General features: G+C 52.8%; 2 protein-coding genes across 2 annotated transcripts; one reads left to right on the forward strand and one right to left on the reverse strand.

Moving 5' to 3' along the window:
• Positions 1,608-5,415, reverse strand: EVX2 (even-skipped homeobox 2). Its single transcript, XM_018064953.1, has 3 exons — positions 4,803-5,415; positions 3,628-3,905; positions 1,608-2,327 (listed from the first exon to the last, which is right to left on the reverse strand). Exons 1-3 carry the CDS (start codon positions 5,227-5,229, stop codon positions 1,608-1,610), a joined length of 1,425 nt encoding a protein of 474 aa, XP_017920442.1. The 5' UTR covers positions 5,230-5,415.
• On the forward strand, positions 13,976-15,776 carry HOXD13 (homeobox D13). Its single transcript, XM_013968277.2, has 2 exons — positions 13,976-14,747; positions 15,526-15,776. The coding sequence occupies exons 1-2, from the start codon at positions 13,976-13,978 to the stop codon at positions 15,774-15,776; spliced, it is 1,023 nt and encodes a 340-aa protein (XP_013823731.2).

Genomic DNA, 20,141 nt, shown 5'->3' on the forward strand with positions numbered 1-20,141 from the left:
TCTACCCAGGGCGTCCAAGTTACCAAAATGAAAATTGGCAATTGAGATGATAAGAACGTGGCTTTCTTCTGCGAAATCACTTCAGGTAACAGAGATAACATTAAATAACATACATTCTATGCACCAAGAACATTGTTTTATGTACCGAGTCTCTTATCCGTCTCTCCTAATGACTTCCCTTAGCGGGTTGTTAGTACTTGACAGCAGGTCTCCGTGCGGGGAACTTTTCTCCAATTCCACATTCAAAGGAGGTCCATCAGAGAGCATGATTGGCAATTTTCGTCATAATCTGCACATTATTAGCATCAAAATTGACGTGGCAGTTAACACTGGTGGGTTTTGATGTGCCTTTCTTCAAGTTCAAGGAAACCCCTCCAGTAGCCGGGGTTGGCAGAGCCGGTCTCAGCAACCCAGCGGTGGCTTTGCAGAGGCGAAGGCGCAATAGACATGCGTGAGAAATAAGCCAAGAACCATTTTACCCGAGGAAAAGGAAAGCGAGGAGGGAAGGGGGTGAAGGGAATAGAGTTTGAACTTAGAAAAGTGTCTAAGTAAATGCTTCAGAATAATATATATCTAGAGATTCAAGTATTTCCCAGATGGACTGGACCCAGTCGTTGGAAAACTAAGCTGAAAACGATTCTTCAAATACTACGAGATCGTTCAGTCTTGCCCTCCTCCTCCCTCCGTTTGCCTTTCCTCCCCTGGCCTGGCTGTGCCACTCTCATTAACCATTATTTTTTGCAAAAGAATATGCAAGATGCCTCCAACCCAAACCGAAGATCAGAAGAGACCGGTGGTGGGCCGAGAGAGAGACTGCGAAGAGACTGCGCTTCTTCCCATCTCGGTTTCGTGGCTTTGTCCTTCCTGGGACCACGGCCACAGCCCCACCATCCGTGTCCCCTGCACGCAGTAAACAACTCTCTACAGCCGCGGCCGCCCGCACTCTCCATCAGCCCTCTAGGCCTTCTTCTCAGACCTCCATGCTTCCGCTCTCCTCGGATAGGGCCCCTAACAAGCTCAGGCTAAGAGAAAAACTGCTACCTCCTCTCACCCTCGTTTAAAGAAAATAAAAGAAAGGATGGAAGAAACACAGCAGCAGCGGGAACAACGGGGTGGATTTCCCTCCCGCACACCGCACTAGCACACACCATTCCCTACTCTCTTTGTTGTGGTTTTCCGTTGCTTTTGGGCACGTGGCTTAGCCGAGAAACTAGGCCTGACGGCTTCAGCCTGGGCCCGAGACCACAGCGGACTGGTTTCGGGGGCGAGGAGATTGTCTTGGGGAAACCAAGAGCTCGGGACAGAGGCAGGAAGCGGGGTCTGGGCGACGGGAAACATACTTAAAAGGAGGGGAGGCGGCAGGGTAGCAAATACAAAAATAGAAATAATTTGAGGGGACGCACGCCGGGCTTTCGACCTGGCTCTTTCCCCCCAACTCGGGGCAAGTTCCCTGCGGCCTCCCGCGCCGGGGCGCCCCCTGGCGAGAGCCTCAGCAGCAGGCGGAGCGCAGAGGGCACGTGGGCGCAAAGCGGGTATGGGGGGCGCTCAGGGGACTCCCGGGGCACACTCGGAGCGTCGGGCGCAGCCCCCTGGCGGCAGCGACGTAGTTATCTGGTGAGCGGCGCCTCGTCCCTCTGGTCCGGAGGGCTCACGGCGGTCTTGCTTAGCACAGCGGCTGAGTAGGGCAGAAAGCCGCTCTCAGAGCGCGGCGCCGCGGCGCTGCAGCCGAAGTCCGAGCCCCCGGCGGCCCCTGCGCTGCCGGTGCCACCCCCGCCGCCCCCGCCGCCACCCCGGGAGCCCAGAGCGGCGGCGGCGGCGGCGGCTGCGGCTGCGGCCGACTGACTGCTGTGGCAACTGAGGCACGAACAGGGTGCGGAACCGCCGCTGGGAGGCGCCCCGGCCGCCGCGGCCGAAGAGGCCGCGGCCGCCGCAGCTGCAGCAGCCGCCGCGGCCGAAGCCGCGCTGTTGAGCCCGGCGGCAGCCGCGGGCGTCTGGTAGAGGCCCGGGTGGCGGAAGCTGCACAGCAGCTCGGGCCGCGAGTAAGGGTGCGAGAGGGCGCGGAAGGTGTCCAGCGGGCGGATGGAAGTGGCGAAGGGCGATGAGGCCGCGGCGGCTGCGCCAGAGGCCGCAGCCGCCGCGGCCGCGGCCGTGACACCCACGTGAGGGTAGTAGTGCAGCGGCACGTGCGAGTGGAAGGGGTAGGGAAGGCTTCCGGTGGCGGCCGCGTGCGTCATCATGTAGGTGTAGAAGCTGGGGTCTGCCGGGTGCGGCCACGACATGGCCAGACGCTGCCGCTTGTCCTTCATGCGCCGGTTCTGGAACCATACCTGCAGGGAGAGCCGCGCCGCGGCCCGAGTTAGGGAGCGCCCGGAGGCCCCAGCCCCCGCCCCGGGCCTCCCCGCCCCTCCCAGACCTTGGAATGGCCTGGCCTACGCCCCTCCGACCGGCCCGAGTCCTCTCTTCCAGCTGAGACAGTGTGAGCGGCGGTGTAAAGCGCCGTAGGCACACTCCTCAGCGAAAATAATCTTCCCTGTGTCCGACTGCTGCGGCTCCTGGGGCTTCTATTCTCTAGCTTTAGACTGCGCTTCCTCGTCCCAACCCAACCTTTCCTCTCTTTCTCGCCACCCACCGGTTGCCCGGCCTCGCAGAGCACCCGTCTCTCAATCCCAGGATTTGCGCGAGGATTCTAGGGCTCCTTTGAAGAGAAGCTGCCGCCGCAGCTTTTGTAAAAAGTCGCCGCGTGAGGTCTTGAGTCCTCTGAGCTGTGAGGAATTGTCCCGAGGGGCATGGGTCCGGTTCTGATATTGAAGGGATGGTTTTGTTGGAATCATTTGCTTCAAATGAATGGCGGGAGCAACATCCTCTTAAACTGGGAAGGGGACTTTTCTACCCCTCCCAACACATTATCTAATGAAGACATCATTCGTCACAACTCTAAATTAAAGAAAGCCCGACCAAACCGAAGAGAGACTTTTACACTCCTCCCCTATCCCATGGAGTTTCCTCTTTTCTTTTTTTAGAATGCCAGATCCTCCTTGAAGAGTTCACCAAGTCGCCCAACCTCCCGGCTATCTTTCCTGAACGTAAAATAAAATTAATCACCTAAAGAGATATTAATAAGGACAATTTCGTTGCTCCCCCCCAGGAGTTTGCTTTCTTTCCCTTTGCCCCGGAGAAAAATGTTTAGAAAACTATTTCTGAACCCAATCGATTTTTAAAAATACACTGTCCTTTCTCTTTGTAACGATTTATGTGAAAAATAAACCTCCAAGATCAAGAGCAATTGAAAAGTTTCACCTCTGGTTCTTGCCAGAGCAACAAAGACCAGCTGGCTTTGCCGCCGAGGGGAAAGTGGAGCCGTGGAGAAGGGTTAGGGGCACCTGGGCACGCGCTGGGCGGAGGCGAGCATTTGCGGCATGGGCTGCGCCATTCGGGAACCTTCCCAGGGCAGCCAGACCGGCTAGCCCTTCGGATACGGCAACTGAGAAATAAACATGCCAATTCCTTTGGTGACTCTCCCCGCGGGTTTTCAGGCCCTCAGCTAAACCTAATCGCTCCAAAAGAAGAAATAAAAATCAACCCACACACCCGGGGGAGGCTAGAACAGGCGCGCGCTGGAATCAATACCTTGATAGTGGTTTCGGGAAGGTTGAGTGCAGCGGCTAGCTCGCACCGGCGTGGCCGCGACACATAGTTCTCCCGGTAGAACTCCTTCTCCAGGCGTGCGATCTGTTCGCGGGTGAACGCCGTGCGGTAGCGCCGCACCTGATCCGCGCCAGAGCCGGAGCCGCCCAGCGCCGCGCCCCCGCCGCTGCCGCCGCCGCCGCCGCCTCCATGCAGGCTGCCGAGGCCGGAGCCTGTCGCAGACGTCGTGGTGCCCGCGGCTGAGCCACTCTCTGCGAACCCTGGCAAACAAACGGCCGGCAGCGCATGAGTCACTGTAGGACCGAGATCCCCGCGCTGAGGCTGCAGGCGGATGGGGGAAGCCGCGAGAGGAGGGCGAGGCGCTGCCTAAATTGATGGGGTCTGTCATGTTTACAAATTGCTGCCGTTAATGGAATCAATAAAGTTTGGGGAGCCCTTCATGACCAAATAATAGGAACTCAATTAAGGACGGTAGTTTTGTTTTAATAATTGGAAATTTTCAACTCAGGAGGAAAACTGGCCAAGGGAAAAACCCTACATCTAAACTCAGTTTGGGAAGCTCTGGATTTTCCTTCATCTGGAGACCACAGGGCAGCTTTCTGTCGGCCTCTAACCTTCCTTTGACTGGCTTTGGAATTTTGTTTAAAATATTTCAAGATTCGAAAGACAGCAACAGCTCAAACCGGAACCATTGAGGGGTGCACTCTACTTTTCAACTTTCTCCCGCTGACCCAAGAGGGTCTCCCAAAGGTGCCCAGCGAGGCTCCTTTGACTTACTTAGAATGCTTCCTCCGCTCGGCCTCGGGGTTCAGAGGCCGCGGAGTTCAGAACAGTTGCCCAGGGCACCCTTCCCCCGGACAGACTCAGTGGATGGCTCGGGGTCTATCGGCTCGCACGGGCGTTTAGACCCGCAAGCAGAAAACCTTTTCTCCGGCTTAGGAGCGAGGGCAGGCCATAGGCCTGCGTCTCTCTGGGAGGCTCAAGGAGCAGAGCCGGAGGGCACGGTCCCACGCCTGCGTCCCGCCCCCGCCCGAACCAGCTCGGTGCAGCTCGCTGCAGAGGGTCGGAGAGGGGCAAAGGCACCACGAAGGGCCCGTAGGGCAGCGAAGGAAGAGAGAGAATGGGACTAGGGAGCGCGGCGCGGGCAGCGCGATTACCTTTGCCATTGTTTTCCTTGAGCGGAACCGCTCCGAGGCCGCCGGGGGAGCGCAGCGCCGAGCAGCCCACCTCCACGTCGCTGCTCATGTCTGCCTCAGCGGCCGCCTCTGAATAATGACCCGGCTTTTTTCGGCCCTCCGCGGCAGACGCGATTTCGGAGGAGACGGTGCTTTCGCTGCTCGGGTGCTGCAGGTTGAACAAAGTGTCTATTTCGAATTTGCCCTTGGCAGGGAGGTCTCCCAAAGCGCTGTGCAGGGGGGCGGACGGCAGGCGCGGACTGAGGCGAGCCGGGTGCTGCGAATTTTCCAGGGCCTCGAGCACAGCATTGCCAGCCGAGTCCGACAAATTGGAGAATCTCTTGCCGGTCGTAGGGCTGTGCAGCCCTCTCTCCATCAGAATCATCTCTTTTCTTATTCTTTCCATCATTTCAGCTTTCTAAAAAATGTCACAGTGGCCCGGCTGTCCCGTCCTAATGATGGGCTGCGCCGAGGGCTAATTCTCATTCAGCCCCAGCGAGTGCCTCTAAATATTATTATCTCTTTTGGAGGGAGGCGGAAAAATTGTGGGATGCCAGAGCGAGGGAATGACTGGTCAAAATGACCCATACATCCTTCCGAGCCCGAGATGTCATTCATCAAAAAGTAGCGCTCTCTCGTCATTAAGGTACGAATGACGCTGTTCGAATAATCATTTATTGTAACAGGTTTATAAGCAAATAAATACACGTTCCTGTCAGTGGGTAATGAAGGCGGCTTCAGAGCAGACAAATAGATCCAGGTAGGAGGCGAGAAGAGACAAGAAGTGAGGAGGAAGTCTCCGGTCCTTTGCCCGCTCAGAGCCGGTTCTGCTCGCCCGGGGGTTTGGCCTCGGGGGTGAAATTGACAGTCTGATTAATAGAGCGCGCCGCGGCACATTTCCCCCTTCATTTAGGGGCATCATTACGCTCTCAGTTTGCTGGGTTGCCCCTTAGGTCCTAATCATGCAGCGCCTTCCTCATTTTTCCTCGGACATAGATACGTGTTAAATAATAGATAATGCTTTGATTTTCCAGAGTAGATCGTCGGGAAGTGGGTTTTTTTTTTTTTTTTTTACATTTACAAGCGGGAGCGGGGTGGGGGGGGGGGCCGGACAAGGGGGAGGATGTTGGAAGAGTTGCGTAAGGAGACCTTGCGCTCCTGTCTGGATTACTTATCTTTAGAATTTCAGAACCAAATATGTGTTTTATTTAACAAATAGGACGCCGAGTTCTCTCCCTCCCCACTTCACCTCAGCCTGGCTGCTCTCCTCCCACCCCAGAAGGGAGAGAGAGAGAATCTCCTAGAGTTTTGAAAGCACTTCAGTGCTACGTGGCTGGGGAGGTGCGTTGGGCCCGCGCCTCCAAACGGAAATCATTAGGTCCTCTCTGATTTTTTAACACCGTTTGCAGAGTGAGTTCTGAACTTGAAGTCCCGGGTTTTTCACTTTTATAATCCTGCTGATGGATAGGCTTCTCGCCTACGCATTTTCCCTGGGGGAAATGAACTCGGCTGGACGATTTCATAGGAGAATTCTACAGCTAACTTTAAACACAGTCGCAATTTACAGTGCCATATGGGCGGCCCCAATTCCACTTTTACTTTGCCAGCTTTCCCCCAACTCCTTCTCACATCGAATTATTTACGGCAAAATCTCTGGATTTCGAGGTCAAAGAGGAGAAAAAACAGTCTTGGTTCCCTTCCCTACCATCCTCCTGCCCTCTCTTTCCCACTGTGCCCTTCTTCCTTCTCGCCTTCCTCCCTTCTCCAGCCCCAGCCCCTTACCTGTGGCCTCGGATAATCTCTGCGCTGGGTCTGCGCGCGAAAAATCGCGGACTAGCCTTGCCGCTGCTCCTCCCGACCTGAGCTTGGCGGCTGAGCCTCTTGGTGATAACTTTGATGGTCATAATGACGCTGGAGGCAACCATTTTAACGAAGATCAATCTTCACCCAAGGCCGTTGCGCGTCTCCTCCCTCGCTTGCGCGCCACGGTGCTCGGACCCCCAACTAGCTGTGCGAGTCCACCTACCAGCTGCCCAGGGGGAGAGGTCCACGACCGCAGGCAGGAACAAGGGCGGACAGAGACTAGACCGGGAGATCGGCCTGCGAGCTTCCAAAGAGGCGGAGAGACCCTGGCAATCTGGGCGCTAGTCTCGGGTCCTGCATCCCCGCCTCACCGCCAACCCAGACCCCAACCCAGACCCCCCCCCCTTTCCTCCCTGCCGCCACACCCAGAACCTAGGGGGTGTGTTAGGGGCAAACCTGAGATCTATTTGCCCATCTCTCTGTTGGCGCTTTCCTTTTAACCTTGTACCCATTGGGGGAGTAAGGAATGTAAGAGGAGACGAGGTGTGAAATGTATTTATATACATTTATACACAGTCAATGCCAAAAGTTTCTCTCCTGTTCCCCTTGGCACCAACTTAAACGGGAGCTTTGCTTCGAAAATCAATCCCACCTCTTTAAGGTTATAAACGGAATTCTACCCCCAAAGGTGAAAAATGGAAAGCTGGAGCACCTGCCTGGTGGCTGGGGAGGTGAGAGGTGGGACGCAAAGTGGGCGTCAGGAGCTCGGAGGAGAACATCACCCGCTTCCACCTCGGCCCCTGCCCCAGAGGCCACCTGACTCCGAGCACTATGAGCCCTTCTCGCGCTAGCTTTCAGGCCATTAACGTGGTCCGAGCTCAGCCGAGCGGATGCCCCCACCTTTCCTTCCCTACTCCACAGTCCGGGTGCCCAGTTTCACAATCTCTGGCAGAGGAGGGGAGCTGTCCCAGGAACTTGGGAAGTGTACCCCCTAGTCCCACTTAGCTTTGGGGACTGAACGGGACACTTCGGTCCAGGCTCTGGTCCGTGGGCGGGTCAAGGCCCTGGCAGAGGGTGGGATCCACGGAGGCGCGACTTAAGCGGAAGTCGCGAATGTCTTTATTGCTGTCGTTTGGCGCCCCCGTCTGTTTTCCTAGCGGTTTTAGCGGCTGTGAGCTACTTTCAATCGCAGGAGCCGCCGCTGGGTGGCTGGATGTTGAGCGCAGCCCCTTCCTCCTTCACCCTTTGGGTGGGTCTCCAACTTCTTCCCCTCCTCTGGGACCCTTCGGCTCTAGTGCCAAAGTCTGTGGCAAACTGTATCTCAGTCTGATGGAAAGGGAGAACACCATGTCTTGGCGACACCTTCATTTATTAGTGGTTTTGAAAACTATTTTGCACCTTTTAAATAACACTAATATTGCTATTCTAGCACGTTTATTATGAAAAGTAAATTTGAGACCATGTCAGGAAAACTCTTCACACAAAAAGCCATCTATAATTGTTCATGAACTCCGTTTAGCAGACAGTGTTTCATAGGAGACACTGAACATTCCAATATTTAATGTCCCTTAATTTATTTAGATTTCACATCTACTAGTAGTAGTAATACTGGCCGACCTGTATTGAGCTTTTACTCTGAAATTACAAGTGCTTTTTACATATATTCGCTCCTCTAAAACTCACAACTATAGAAATTGATTCTGTTACTATCCCTTTTTCAGAGGTGAGAAACTTTCTACAGGGAGGTTAGACAACTTGCTTGTGATTTAAGTTATTACTGATCACATCCAAACTATTCTGTATTATAAAGCTTTGGGCAGCATTTTTGGTTGGTTCTTTTATTTTGTATATGTCTTCTTTAAATATAGGCCTACCTCAAAAACATTTAGTCTGTATAGAGGTATTGAGAAGACTGACACAATTCTGTTGAGGGTTATTATTGAAATGCCCAAACCTTGCACCTCTGGAATGTCCAAGCTGAGACCGGTATGGCCTGTCAAAAGTCCCTGGTTTTCAGACACAGCCTCCAGGCCACCAGGACTCCCTACTCACTACCAAGGCACAAGGCTCACTCACTCAAACAAACAAAAAAAAAGTCAACCTATGCCCACACAGTTTGGCAGGAATTTTTAAGATGCGCTGGGGGTGAGGGTTCAGGACGGGCTTTCTCCAAAATGACTGAAAAGCACTTTTTGCTCCAAAGGAGGAATTTACATGAAAGAGGCCTAAATTTGTTGTTGTTATTGTTGTTAGGCCTCAAGACTAAATATCTGTTTCTTGAGCAGCGGCGGGTCCTGCGAGGTGAAGTGGTAAACACTTTTGGCTTTCGACTAAAGGTAATAAAAATGTGTGCAGGCTGTCCGAAGGGTGGAGGGCGCCCGTAGAGCCCGAGATGCCGTGGAGCCCCCGAAACCTCGCTGGGGCCTGTCTCCTGACTTCGGAGGAAGACTCCCAGCCAACGGGGCTCAAAACTGGCAGGTCCACAGCGGGACGCAAGCCCTCTCCAGGACAGGGGCCGCTGGGTGGAGGGGGGAGAGCAGGACAGGTAGTGCAGGGCTTAGATCTCCGGGTACATTTTCCTAAGGCTCAGTGCTGCTGCCACGGCTCCGGGGTTTCGGTTTATTAGCAAAGATTCTGGGTCTGGCGACTCCAGCGCGGAGTCTGTAACTGGCAAACTTTTGCTGCCGTCCCTCTACAGGCCGGCCTCGCGCTGTCCCTCCCGGGCCTCTCTGGCTGCGTCTATTTCTTCTCCTCTTTTCTCCTACAATCCTGCGCCCACTGGACCGCCGGGGGGGCTGGGAGGGTACTTTCCCCCTGGACTCCTGGACTAACCCGACTCAATGCCTGCCTGAAGCCCGCGCGCCCTCCGACGCGACAGGAAAACTTGCAGGGACATCTAGCGCCGGGCCTGGGGAACTGCGCGCGGTCCAGCCGGGAAGCTAAGCCGCATCACTTACTCCTCCGCCTCCTTCCCTTCTCCTCCTCCCGGCCCCCCCAACCCCCGCCCCTTCGTGGTTAGGCATTTCCCTACACTTCATCCCTTCGTTCTGTCGATGACCACAAGTGGATTTCCCACAGGGACAGCGGGGCTCTGCGGAATGCGGGGGAGGAAGGAGAGACAGAGAGACATACTTATTTTCTTTCATTTCAAAGGGCCGACAGAGTGAGCACTTACTGGACTTCAGTTACTGATACTGCTGGAGAAGTATTCCAAGGACAACCTCACACCTTGAGTTGTTGGACAAAACGGGAAGATGGTTTGCAGTTCCATCTTTTGTTTTGCGGAGAGGGCGGGGGAGGGAGGGAGCAACAAGTTATCCGGTTCTTCCTCCAGCTCTGCACCCACGCTGCGGCGTCCCCCTTGTAGTGAGGTTAGTGCTTCTGTGAGAGGGAAGACTCTCCCTGGGCTTAATTCCCTCCAGGACTGGAGGAGCCCACCGCCCTGCGGGAGGTAAACCTGGTTTCACCAAATAACACTTCGGTTTGAAGCGGTTTTTTGTTGTTGTTGCAAACAATTTACATTTAATAAAGCCTGTGTTAAATTCAAATGGAATACATCTCAGACACAAAAAGTGCCTAAACTCAGGATTCCGCTGTCTCACTTTTGCTAACGACCCCTTTCTCTACCCCGGGTTTCTTGTTTTTTTTTTAATCTTTTCGATATTTCCAGCCTGAGTGAAACTGGGTATTGCCTGCAGAGGGAAAATTAGCTCCAAAGTTGGCAGAGCACAGACTTGGTCTTAACCAAGAACTGTCCAGCCTGTTCCACTGGATTTAAGACTTTACTTTGGAATTAAGACTATTTCTACACTGAAGTTTTGGCTTCTTACATGTTAATTAGGGTGGTGTCCTGTACTTTCTGGTGTGGCCATCAAATAAAACATTTTCAAAGTAGTTCCTGACTCCATTCTGTTAGGACCAGGTTATTGTTGTAATGGCCACCGGTTAAGTGATTAATTGAGCTGGATGCTTTCTTGGCAAGGGGGGGGGGGGAACTTATGTTCTTCAATAAATCTAAATTGCAGTCTATATCTACCCATTCCCCAATCCAGGACAGGGACATGATCTGAAATATCAGCCACAAGGAGGAAAAAAGAGGATGTGACTGCCAGAACAGCACCAATTCTCAAAAAAGAGTGTTTGGGCAGGCTAAGGAGGGAAAGGAGCAAGTGGAGAGGAGAGCAGGGCTTTGGGCAATGAAGGGCCATCTTGAGTTTCTCGCCAAAATCAGGAAAGATGGCAAAACTGGTTTCAATGACTAACTGCACATCAGTTTTTAGAGACTGCAAAGATTTTCATGTAACAAAGACTATTTCTGTTGTTAAAGCCCCAACATAATACACCCCCTCAACATACACATACAGTCTGTGCTCCTGGCCAGCTAAAGAAAAAATTTCCCATGAAGTTTAAACCTAAAATCAGCTTGGATACAGGGTATACAGGATATACAAGCTAAATGAAATGTTTCTGCAAGTTCAGCCTCAAAATTCCTCCACTACCTACCACTATGAGTTGTAAACTGTGTGTCATCTTAGTTCATAAACAGAGCAGCCCTGACTTCTTTGCTTGGTACTCAACCACAGCCCCATGACCTAATAGCAGAACTTGCCCTGGGGTTCTGGGTTTAGGGGGCCTTCACAAGGTCAAGTCAGAACCTCCTTCCTAAGGGGAATCCCCTCCTCCAGGGCCAGGATCTAGAAGGCTATACTGGAAGGGAATACAACTGCAGAATAGCAAGAGGCTAGACTTATTGTTCAAAACCTCCCTGGTCTCTGAATATCCGCTCACTAGGATTGGTAGAGAAACCCTATGTCTTGCCAGAGTTCCATAAGGAAACTAGAGACATGGCCACCATTGAGAAGTGTCTTTCACAGAGCATAAATTCAGACTTTGCTTCCAGTCCTGAACAACTTACTTTGCTGGGTGGACAATTAAGCCAAAAATGAGGGGCTGTCTGAAATCAGAAAAACTGGACAAGTCTTTCCTTCTCATCTTAGTCTCATTTTCCTCATTTTTAAGCATATGATCAGTCATTAATATGTATTTATCAGATAAAAATGGAACAGAAACTCCAGAACTCAAAATCACAGTGATATTTAGGTTTAAGAGGCTGAAAGTTCGTTGGTTCCAGTTATGTTTTAGAAATATTTTGACGAATTTGTTTAGGTCACAGAAAAAAATTTTTTAAGTATCTACATGTTTTCCCTCTCTGAGAAAAAGAAAAGGATACAAAGGAAAAATAAGAGCATTTCAGGGCAGCCTCCATGACTGGGTGGTAATGATATTGTTGGGTAAAGAGACCCTAGCCAAACTCTTCCAAAAAGTCAGCAACCTTGTTACCTGGCTCTGGCTGGTATTAAACAAACAAACAAACAAAAATCCAGCTTCTCTTGCTAACTTCTGCCTTCTCTCAAGTAGCCAAAATTGTTCTCACCAGCAGAGTTATATTCCCTACAATTTTCTGCAGAGGCTTAGGCCCCTCCTGTCTCAAATTGATCATGAACATGTCTAAGACTTCAAAAAGGTCAAGTCTCCTGCTTTTCCTTTCCAGCGCCCCTCTCATAACTTTCCCCTTTATTTGAGCCTTTTATGGTTACTGCGTTTTGCGTGTCAACACTCCCAACACCACCAGCCCACCCTGCGATGTCTGACCAGGCCCAAGACGGCCTCCCTGGCTCTTTTGCTTGCCCCATCCAGGTCCTGTCTTGGTTCAGAAACAGCAGGGCTAGGTGACAAGCTGGCCTCACCAATCACAGGCTCATGGAAGCGATTTTCTTGGAAATGGGCTGGCCTGGGGAGCTAATCCTACAGAACAAAATGGGCTCACTCTGAGGGCTCTCCCACACACCCCAATATCCTTGGCTCATTAGATCTAACGTTGCTTCTAAAGTGGATCCTTAAATTTGCCACAAGACTCACACCAGACAATGGCTAAGATGGTGGATGATGGGTTGGGGTTCTGTGGCCGAGTAATGGAAGAAGTGTTGAAAAGGCTTCAGAGTTGTGATCCCCGCACCCTGGCAGGGCTGTCCGGGGCCCACTCTACCCCCTCGAAGTCAGACCCTGTTGCTTGGGCTTTTCCCATTACAAGCCCCAAGTTTGCTTGGGAAAAACACTCTCTTAGTCTGCCCCTCTCGGTTCTCTGCAGTTGGCAGCTAGGAAAAGAAAGCGAAACAAAGGTCCCTGGGAAAGTGAAGTTTTCAATTAATTGGTGTGAGTAACGGGCGGGGGTGGGTGGTGGCTGCAAAATGCATGAGGCAGTTCGGCTGCAGGGCGAGGCGCAGAAGTTTCCAGGAGGGAGGCAGAGTAGCTTTCTCCGGGAGCCCTCCACAGGGTCTTTCTGCGGACCCGGAGAGGCTGCGCCAGGGCTCGGGAGCCCAGCTCAGGAGACTCCCGGCTGGCTTGACTGTAGAGGCGAATAGCGTGGATCAGGCTTCCGGACTTTTCTCGGGTTCGCCGCTCCGAGGACCGGTCTTTCGTCCGCTTGATTTACTTGTAAGTGTCTGCCCCCCACCCGCAGGGCGGCTTCGTGGGCATTTTCCGGGTGGACAGTGTGTGCAAATTGGGGCGGGAGAGGGGGTTGTGCTTCAGTTGGTCTTAATTCGGAGGATCGCCTGTGAGTACTTGTATTAAAAGCCTTCGCCCCGTAACAACGCGCAAGGTAGGGAAAATTAGCTCCCTCGGGTTTGGGGTCTAGGTCAGCTAATCCCAGGCATTAAGCAACAGGATCAAAACCCGTCTGTTTTCACATCATTCTGACCATCTCTGTCCTTTGCCTTCATTTAGTCGTGCAGCTCAGGGAGCCGAGGAGAGGTGGCAAAAACAGCCGTGTCCGAGACAAGGCGCAGGCCTCGGCGCCCGCCTCGGTCGCAGACAGGGCCCAGGATGGGCGGTCGCGCAATCAGCTCGTGGGGGTGGCTGCGCCGCAAACGCCTGGGTCCGGGGGCGGGCGGAAAGGGGCGGTGGGCTGCACAAGAGCTGGGGAGGGGTAGGGGCCCTGGTGGGTGGGTCCACGGGCCCGGGCCGGGAGCCAGACTCTCCTGCGCCCCCCATCCCCACGTGGCCCCGCGCAGCCAATGGCACGGCCCCGAGCGGGAGCCCTCGGGGAGGGAGGCGGCCCCCCGACCGGCCCAGGCCCCCTCCCAACCTGAACTTCGTTTTTATAAACGTCCCGCGATGAGCTAACCTGTTGGAGGGCGGGCGGGCGGGAGGCGGGAGGCTCGCAGAGGGAGAGAGGGCGAGAGGAAGAGGGCGGGAGCGAGAGAACAGGAGAGAAAGGAGAGGAGGGAGGAGGCGCGCAGCGCCATGGTGTCCTGCACGGGGCCGGGGCCGGGGCCGGGCCGGGCCGGGCCATGAGCCGCGCCGCGAGCTGGGACATGGACGGGCTGCGGGCGGACGGCGGGGCCGGCGGGGCGGCCCCGGCCTCCTCGTCCTCCTCCTCTGTGGCGGCAGCGGCGCCGGGCCAGTGTCGCGGCTTCCTCTCGGCGCCAGTGTTCGCGGGCACACACTCTGGGCGCGCTGCGGCCGCGGCGGCGGCGGCGGCTGCGGCGGCGGCGGCGGCCTCAGGCTTCGCGTACCCGGGGACCTCTGAGCGCGCGGGCTCCGCCTCGTCGTCGTCATCTTCGGCTGTGGTCGCGGCGCGCCCGGAGGCGCCCTCCGCCAAAGAGTGCCCGGCGCCCGGCGCAGCTGCTGCAGCGCCCCCGGGCGCCCCGGCCCTGGGTTACGGCTACCACTTCGGCAACGGCTACTATAGCTGCCGCATGTCGCACGGCGTGGGCTTACAGCAGAATGCTCTCAAGTCGTCGCCGCACGCCTCGCTGGGAGGCTTCCCGGTGGAGAAGTACATGGACGTGTCGGGCCTGGCAAGCAGCAGCGTACCAGCCAACGAGGTGCCCGCGCGAGCCAAGGAGGTGTCTTTCTACCAGGGCTACACAAGCCCCTACCAGCATGTGCCCGGCTACATCGACATGGTGTCTACCTTCAGCTCCGGGGAGCCTCGGCACGAGGCGTACATCTCCATGGAAGGCTACCAGTCTTGGACACTGGCCAACGGGTGGAACAGCCAGGTGTACTGCGCCAAGGACCAGCCACAGGGCTCTCACTTTTGGAAGTCATCCTTTCCAGGTAGGGACGTTGGGAAAGGGAGAAGGGCAAGGGGAAGAAATGCAGGGAGGGAGGTAGAGGAAGAGAGAAAGAAGGAAAAGAAATGACTGGGAGTCTGCGCCCCTACTGGGAGTTGAGTGTCTGTTCTACTCCCCCAACCGCGGTTAAACCCCGTGGAACAGTTTGTCTGAAATCTGTGAATTCATCCCTTGATTTAAACTGCCTCTCTCACAACCCTTTTCTTCCTGTGTGTGGGCATAGGCCTATTTTTCTCCAAAAGTTGAAGGTTTTTGCTGCCCTTTGCTTAGGCCTTGGCCCCTCCTCCCCAAAGAGGTGTCATAAAGTTGAGCCCCACTTTCCAAGGACATGAATGCCCCAGAATGCCACTAAAGCTTCCGGGAGCTCACAAGCTCCAAGGAACACAAGAAATCAAAGTCTCAACAAACAGCCTGGGCTTTTTCTTAAGTCTATGTATGTTCATATGTTTGCAACCAGCATTTGCAGAAACTGTCCTTATGAGAGCCCCCAACAACCACCCCATAAAATCGCAGGCTTGTTAAGATGCCGGTGTGAGAAACCATGATGATCCATCAAATTGGCCTTCACTTTGAAGTGTAAATAATCTTTCTTTAATAATGTGTAAATAATGTGTCTGTATAAATAATAATAAAGTATAAACAGCCTGGCTTTCTTCATTCTCTATACCCTCTCCAAGTCTACACACAAAGTCCCCAGCTTTGTGCTCCACATATTCCCATCTAATTTTTCCCGTGCTGTTTTTTTTTTTTTTTAATACCAGGGGATGTGGCTCTAAATCAGCCAGACATGTGTGTCTACCGTCGGGGGAGAAAGAAGAGGGTGCCCTACACCAAACTGCAGCTCAAAGAACTGGAGAACGAGTACGCCGTTAACAAGTTCATTAACAAGGACAAGCGGCGGCGAATCTCGGCTGCCACGAATCTATCCGAGAGACAAGTGACCATTTGGTTTCAGAACCGAAGAGTGAAAGACAAGAAAATCGTCTCCAAGCTCAAAGACACTGTCTCCTGATGTGGGCCAGATTGGCCACAGAGTTTAAATGCTTTCAGTTGCCTCCAAAAGACTTTTGGAAAGACTTGAATATGTATTTAATTCCCCCAGTCCCCTGCCAGTGATGGCAAATTTTGTGAATTGTTTTTCTCTTTTCCCCTTATCTGGCTCTAAAACCTTTTGCTGCCCAACTTTTGTATTTCTGTTTCTTTCTTATTATTGATTTTGCTCTTGTCTAGGTTTATTTTTTATGACTTTTTAATGTTCTGTTTCTCCCTCCAGGCCAGTATAAAGGACTTGAAGTATTTTTGAATAATCCCTCCAAATGAATTTCAGAAGTGCCATTCTGATTTTAGGGTTTTATTTTTTTAAATAGCTCTTTATGCCTGTTTCCAGCACTTACTATCTTCATAATCCATTAGGGCAAAAGGATTTGGATTTGCAGTCATTCATATCCTGTGATGGGTAATTGAATCATTAGCTCTCAGCAGTCACCCTGGGGCAAATGGAAACAGCTCTGGGCAAGCAGTATTCTAGGGTCATTGGGAAAGTCTGAAAACAGGAGGCTGGAGGTACTGTGATGGCTTTTAAAGCAGCTGCCTTATTAAATAGGGTTTGTATCAATAGTGGAGTGAAGACAATCTTTCCGACATTGGGCCGTTTGCTGTTGTATATGTACAATATGCCCTGTAGATTTGTGTTTTATAATCTTTAATTTGGAAATAATGTGTCTTCATGGATGCCTTCATTTTTCTAGACACAGATATTTAAATGTCTGCAATTCGCAGAGTGACCCATGGATGGTATAAATGCATTCCCTCTCCTTGGCCTCCAATTTGTGGGGCTAGAATTGAGGCCATCTTCTCAGTTCCCTTAAAGAGGTTTGAATCGATGTGGCCATGGGTGGGAACTTTAATCCAGAACCCAGTGAAGAATTTGACTGAACAAATGTATTGGGCTCTTTCGGAGCTTAAAGCATCTGACAAATGTGGGAAATGTGGAGCTCTGAAGTCCAGGAAGAAAAAAATAAAAGATGTCTCTGAAAACGATGATAAATAACTACTTTTAAAGTGCTGCATATTTATACAACAGATTATTTTTGTAGATGCAATGTCTGTGAACTGAGACGCATGGGCAGTGCTTCAGGCATTTAAAAAATCACTTTTTACTCCTAGGGAGATGCAAATAAACAGAACTCTCTTGTTTCTTCTGAGTCTTTATACATTAGTTTTCTTTTTCCAAGCTCTTGTTGCCTCTAGAAACTGTTCTTATTTATTATAAAATCGTGTTATCCCAAATGCCATGGTTCCTTGTAGATGAAGGAAATGCAGCACCAGTTCTGGTCTCTCAAGCCTCCAGGCTCTGCACTTCCATCACCCTTTCCCCCTCCTTTTCCCGTGGCTTTAACATAAATAGTGATATCTTTAAATTAGGATATAATTTGTGGTGTCTAAAATTATATTTTTCTACCAGACCAGCTTTAAAAAATTCCCCAATAAAATTCGACTTCTCTTTCAAAAGAAAATTATCAGTTTATTCAAATGGCTTTATTTTTTAAACCAATATAATATATATGTGCTCGGGTTGGCGATTTTCTTCCTAGAAAGGCTGTTATAAATATCTATTCTAGGAAGGTCTTGAAATTAGTCAAATCCATATTTGGAAACTGAAAAAGAAACATTTCAAGCTTATCCCTTATCGCTTTCTCCCGGCAGTGTGCATACAGAAGTTGAAGGCTGAAACCATAATTATACACCCTAAACCTCTAGACGCAATTTTTAGGCACTAGGAACTTTATTTCTGAGGGCTTTTTGCCACTCAGGGAAATGGCCGCTAAGGAACTGGATGCCTCCTCGTTGTTAGCGCCCGGGCGCAATGATTTCAATGGCTGCTAACTTTTTGGTATGCGAGTTAAATATAGTTGTTTAAAACCTCACACAATATGTAAACTCTTCTAGTGGGAGAATTCCCCTATGGATCTGCCAGAGAAAACACCGAGACCCAAAGTTTAGAGCTACTTTCGTTTTCTCCGCCTCGGCTTGATTTTTTTTTTTTTTTCTCCCGTATCTTGCAACCGACTGCGAGCAGGCAACTTCTTTTTAACTGAGAGACAGATAAACAGGCAGGAGCAGAGACAGAGAGAAAAGGAAAAGTGACCACGATTCAATCTCTCAAGAAATAACTCCTGAAAATGGGGCCACACCGCCCCGACGTTCCACTTCAGTTAGAGTCACTAACATATTTCTCTTTTTCTCACAAGATGTGCTTTTATTTAAAACGGGCCTGTTTCCCTTCTCCACTGTCGTTCCTCTCCACTTCTTTTCTTTTTGTAAATTCCAGACTCCAGAACCGTACCCCATCTCCCAGGTCCATTTCTCAGGTTTCCTGCCATGGATGGTAGGGAGGATTGCCTCGAGGTTTTCCTTTCATCTGTAGTTTGCCGGTCAATTTTCCCCTCCTAAGAGAAACAGGATTGCTGAAGATGAAAACTGCGTTGAAACGCTCTCCGGTGGAATTTGAATTGACGGCTAAATCAATAACAGATGAAGACTTTGTTATTTATATGTATTCCTTTTATATTCCGAATTGAGGAGCGGAGCCGATCAACGGCCGGAGGGCTGGTAGTGAGACCCACGAGGCGAATGGAGGAAGCTTCGGAGAGAGGCCTTTGCTGCGGGTGGAGACTGAAAGGGCACCGGCAGAGCGCCTCCAAAACCTGGCAGGTTTCGAGCGCCGCCGGTGGAGAATCAAGGCCCGCGCGTCTACGCGCGATCCAAGAGGCGAAGGAGACTTCGGCGCTGGGACTTGCCGCCAGACAAAGGGGCGGCCGCGACCCTTCCCAGTCTCTGGCAGCCATCCGGATCCCTTTGGCTCCGCCGTCCCGGCCAGCCTTGCCGCTACCATCTCCGGCCTTTCGAGAGGCTCGGCTGCGCCTGGCCGCGGGCCGTGACCGCAAAGGCTGGCGACCCCAGGCCGGCTGAGCCGTCCTTCACTGTTGATCTTGACCGTGCGGCGGCGCCTCGCCAGGCGTGGAGCTCGCTCGCCATCTCCTGGGCAGTAGGCGGCATTGGCAGAGCTCGCCGTGTAACTCCGAGACCATATATCCTCCTTTCCCATTCTGCAGTTCACCAGCCAAGCCTCTGGCATCCTCCCACTTCGCCGCCCTCCCTCCCTCCCTGCCTCCCTGCCTCCCTGCCTCCCTGCCTCCCTCCCTCCCTGTCCCCAGCCTGCCAGCTCTAACATAAAACTGTGTCTGCTGGACCTAGGAAATCATAAGCCCAGGAGACGAGATGGGGCAGCTGGGCATCATCTCAGCCAAGGAAAAAGAAGAGTCTAGTTCTTCGTCTTTTCTATTTCTCTCTTGATTCCTTTATACCTCTAGTCCCGTTGGGCAAACCGCAGCAAGCATCCGCCTAAATGTCCGAGGTAGACACCCCTGGACCTGGAAATGGTACTGAGATAGGAAGACAAAAGACTGCAAGCACCCCCTGGAACTGGAACTTTCAGACTTAGGGAGGTTGTAGCTCCTCGAAAGCAGGGCGAGTTTCCCTGAGAGCCTAGGCTTCCTAAGTCCCCAGGAACTGAGGTTGCAGCGCGTGCCTACACCCCCCACGAAAGGACAAGGGAATGGAATATGTCTCTGTTTCTGAGCTCCTAAGGAAACTCTGACGGAGCCCTGAGGAGCCCAGACTTGCCACCCCCCAACCCCCACCCCCTACCCCCGCCCCAGAGCGAGGGGAAGAGGCCGATTGCGTTCCCCAGAGCCGCCCAATTGGTCGCCATAACTCACACAATAAAGTCGCAGCGCGGTGGTCAGCCTTGCCCTCCGGCGGCGCCTGTGTGGTCTCCGTGCCGGAGCTGGCGGTCTAACCAATTCCAGCTTGGCTCGGGGACCGCGAGGCGGGCTGCAGGCTGGGGCGGAGGCAGGTCGCTGGGGGTCTTGGGACCGGAGGCAAGAAAGGAGGATCCTGCGCCCTCTGGCCACACTGGACTGGAGGAACTGCGGCTGGGGGCTGCCTCATTGCTCCCAGCAAGGGAGCGCTGCCGCCCGCCTCCCTGTTCGCCAGACCTCCGAACCCGCCAGCGGCCCGCGCGCCCCTGGAGGCGCGGAGCAGAGGAACGCAGTTAGTCCGCGGCCTCGGTGTGCCTCGGTGTGCCCCGCTGTTCCCGGTCGGTGGCTCTGGTCTTCTGTTCTTCAACACCAGGTCAGGGCAGCTCGCTCTACTGCACGCCACGGAATGAATGAACACCTTGGAACTCTGGTTTGCTGGGTGTAATCGCCAAGGTGAACTGCTGGCTATTAAAAGAATGTAGCCTTTGGCAACGATTGTCCAATCAAGCAGCCCGGGTCCTCAGGCCAGCACTCTCCACGGACCTGGATGCTGA

Source organism: Capra hircus, chromosome 2, assembly GCF_001704415.2.
Source record: "Capra hircus breed San Clemente chromosome 2, ASM170441v1, whole genome shotgun sequence".
In the NCBI taxonomy this organism is placed as follows: Eukaryota; Metazoa; Chordata; class Mammalia; order Artiodactyla; family Bovidae; genus Capra; species Capra hircus.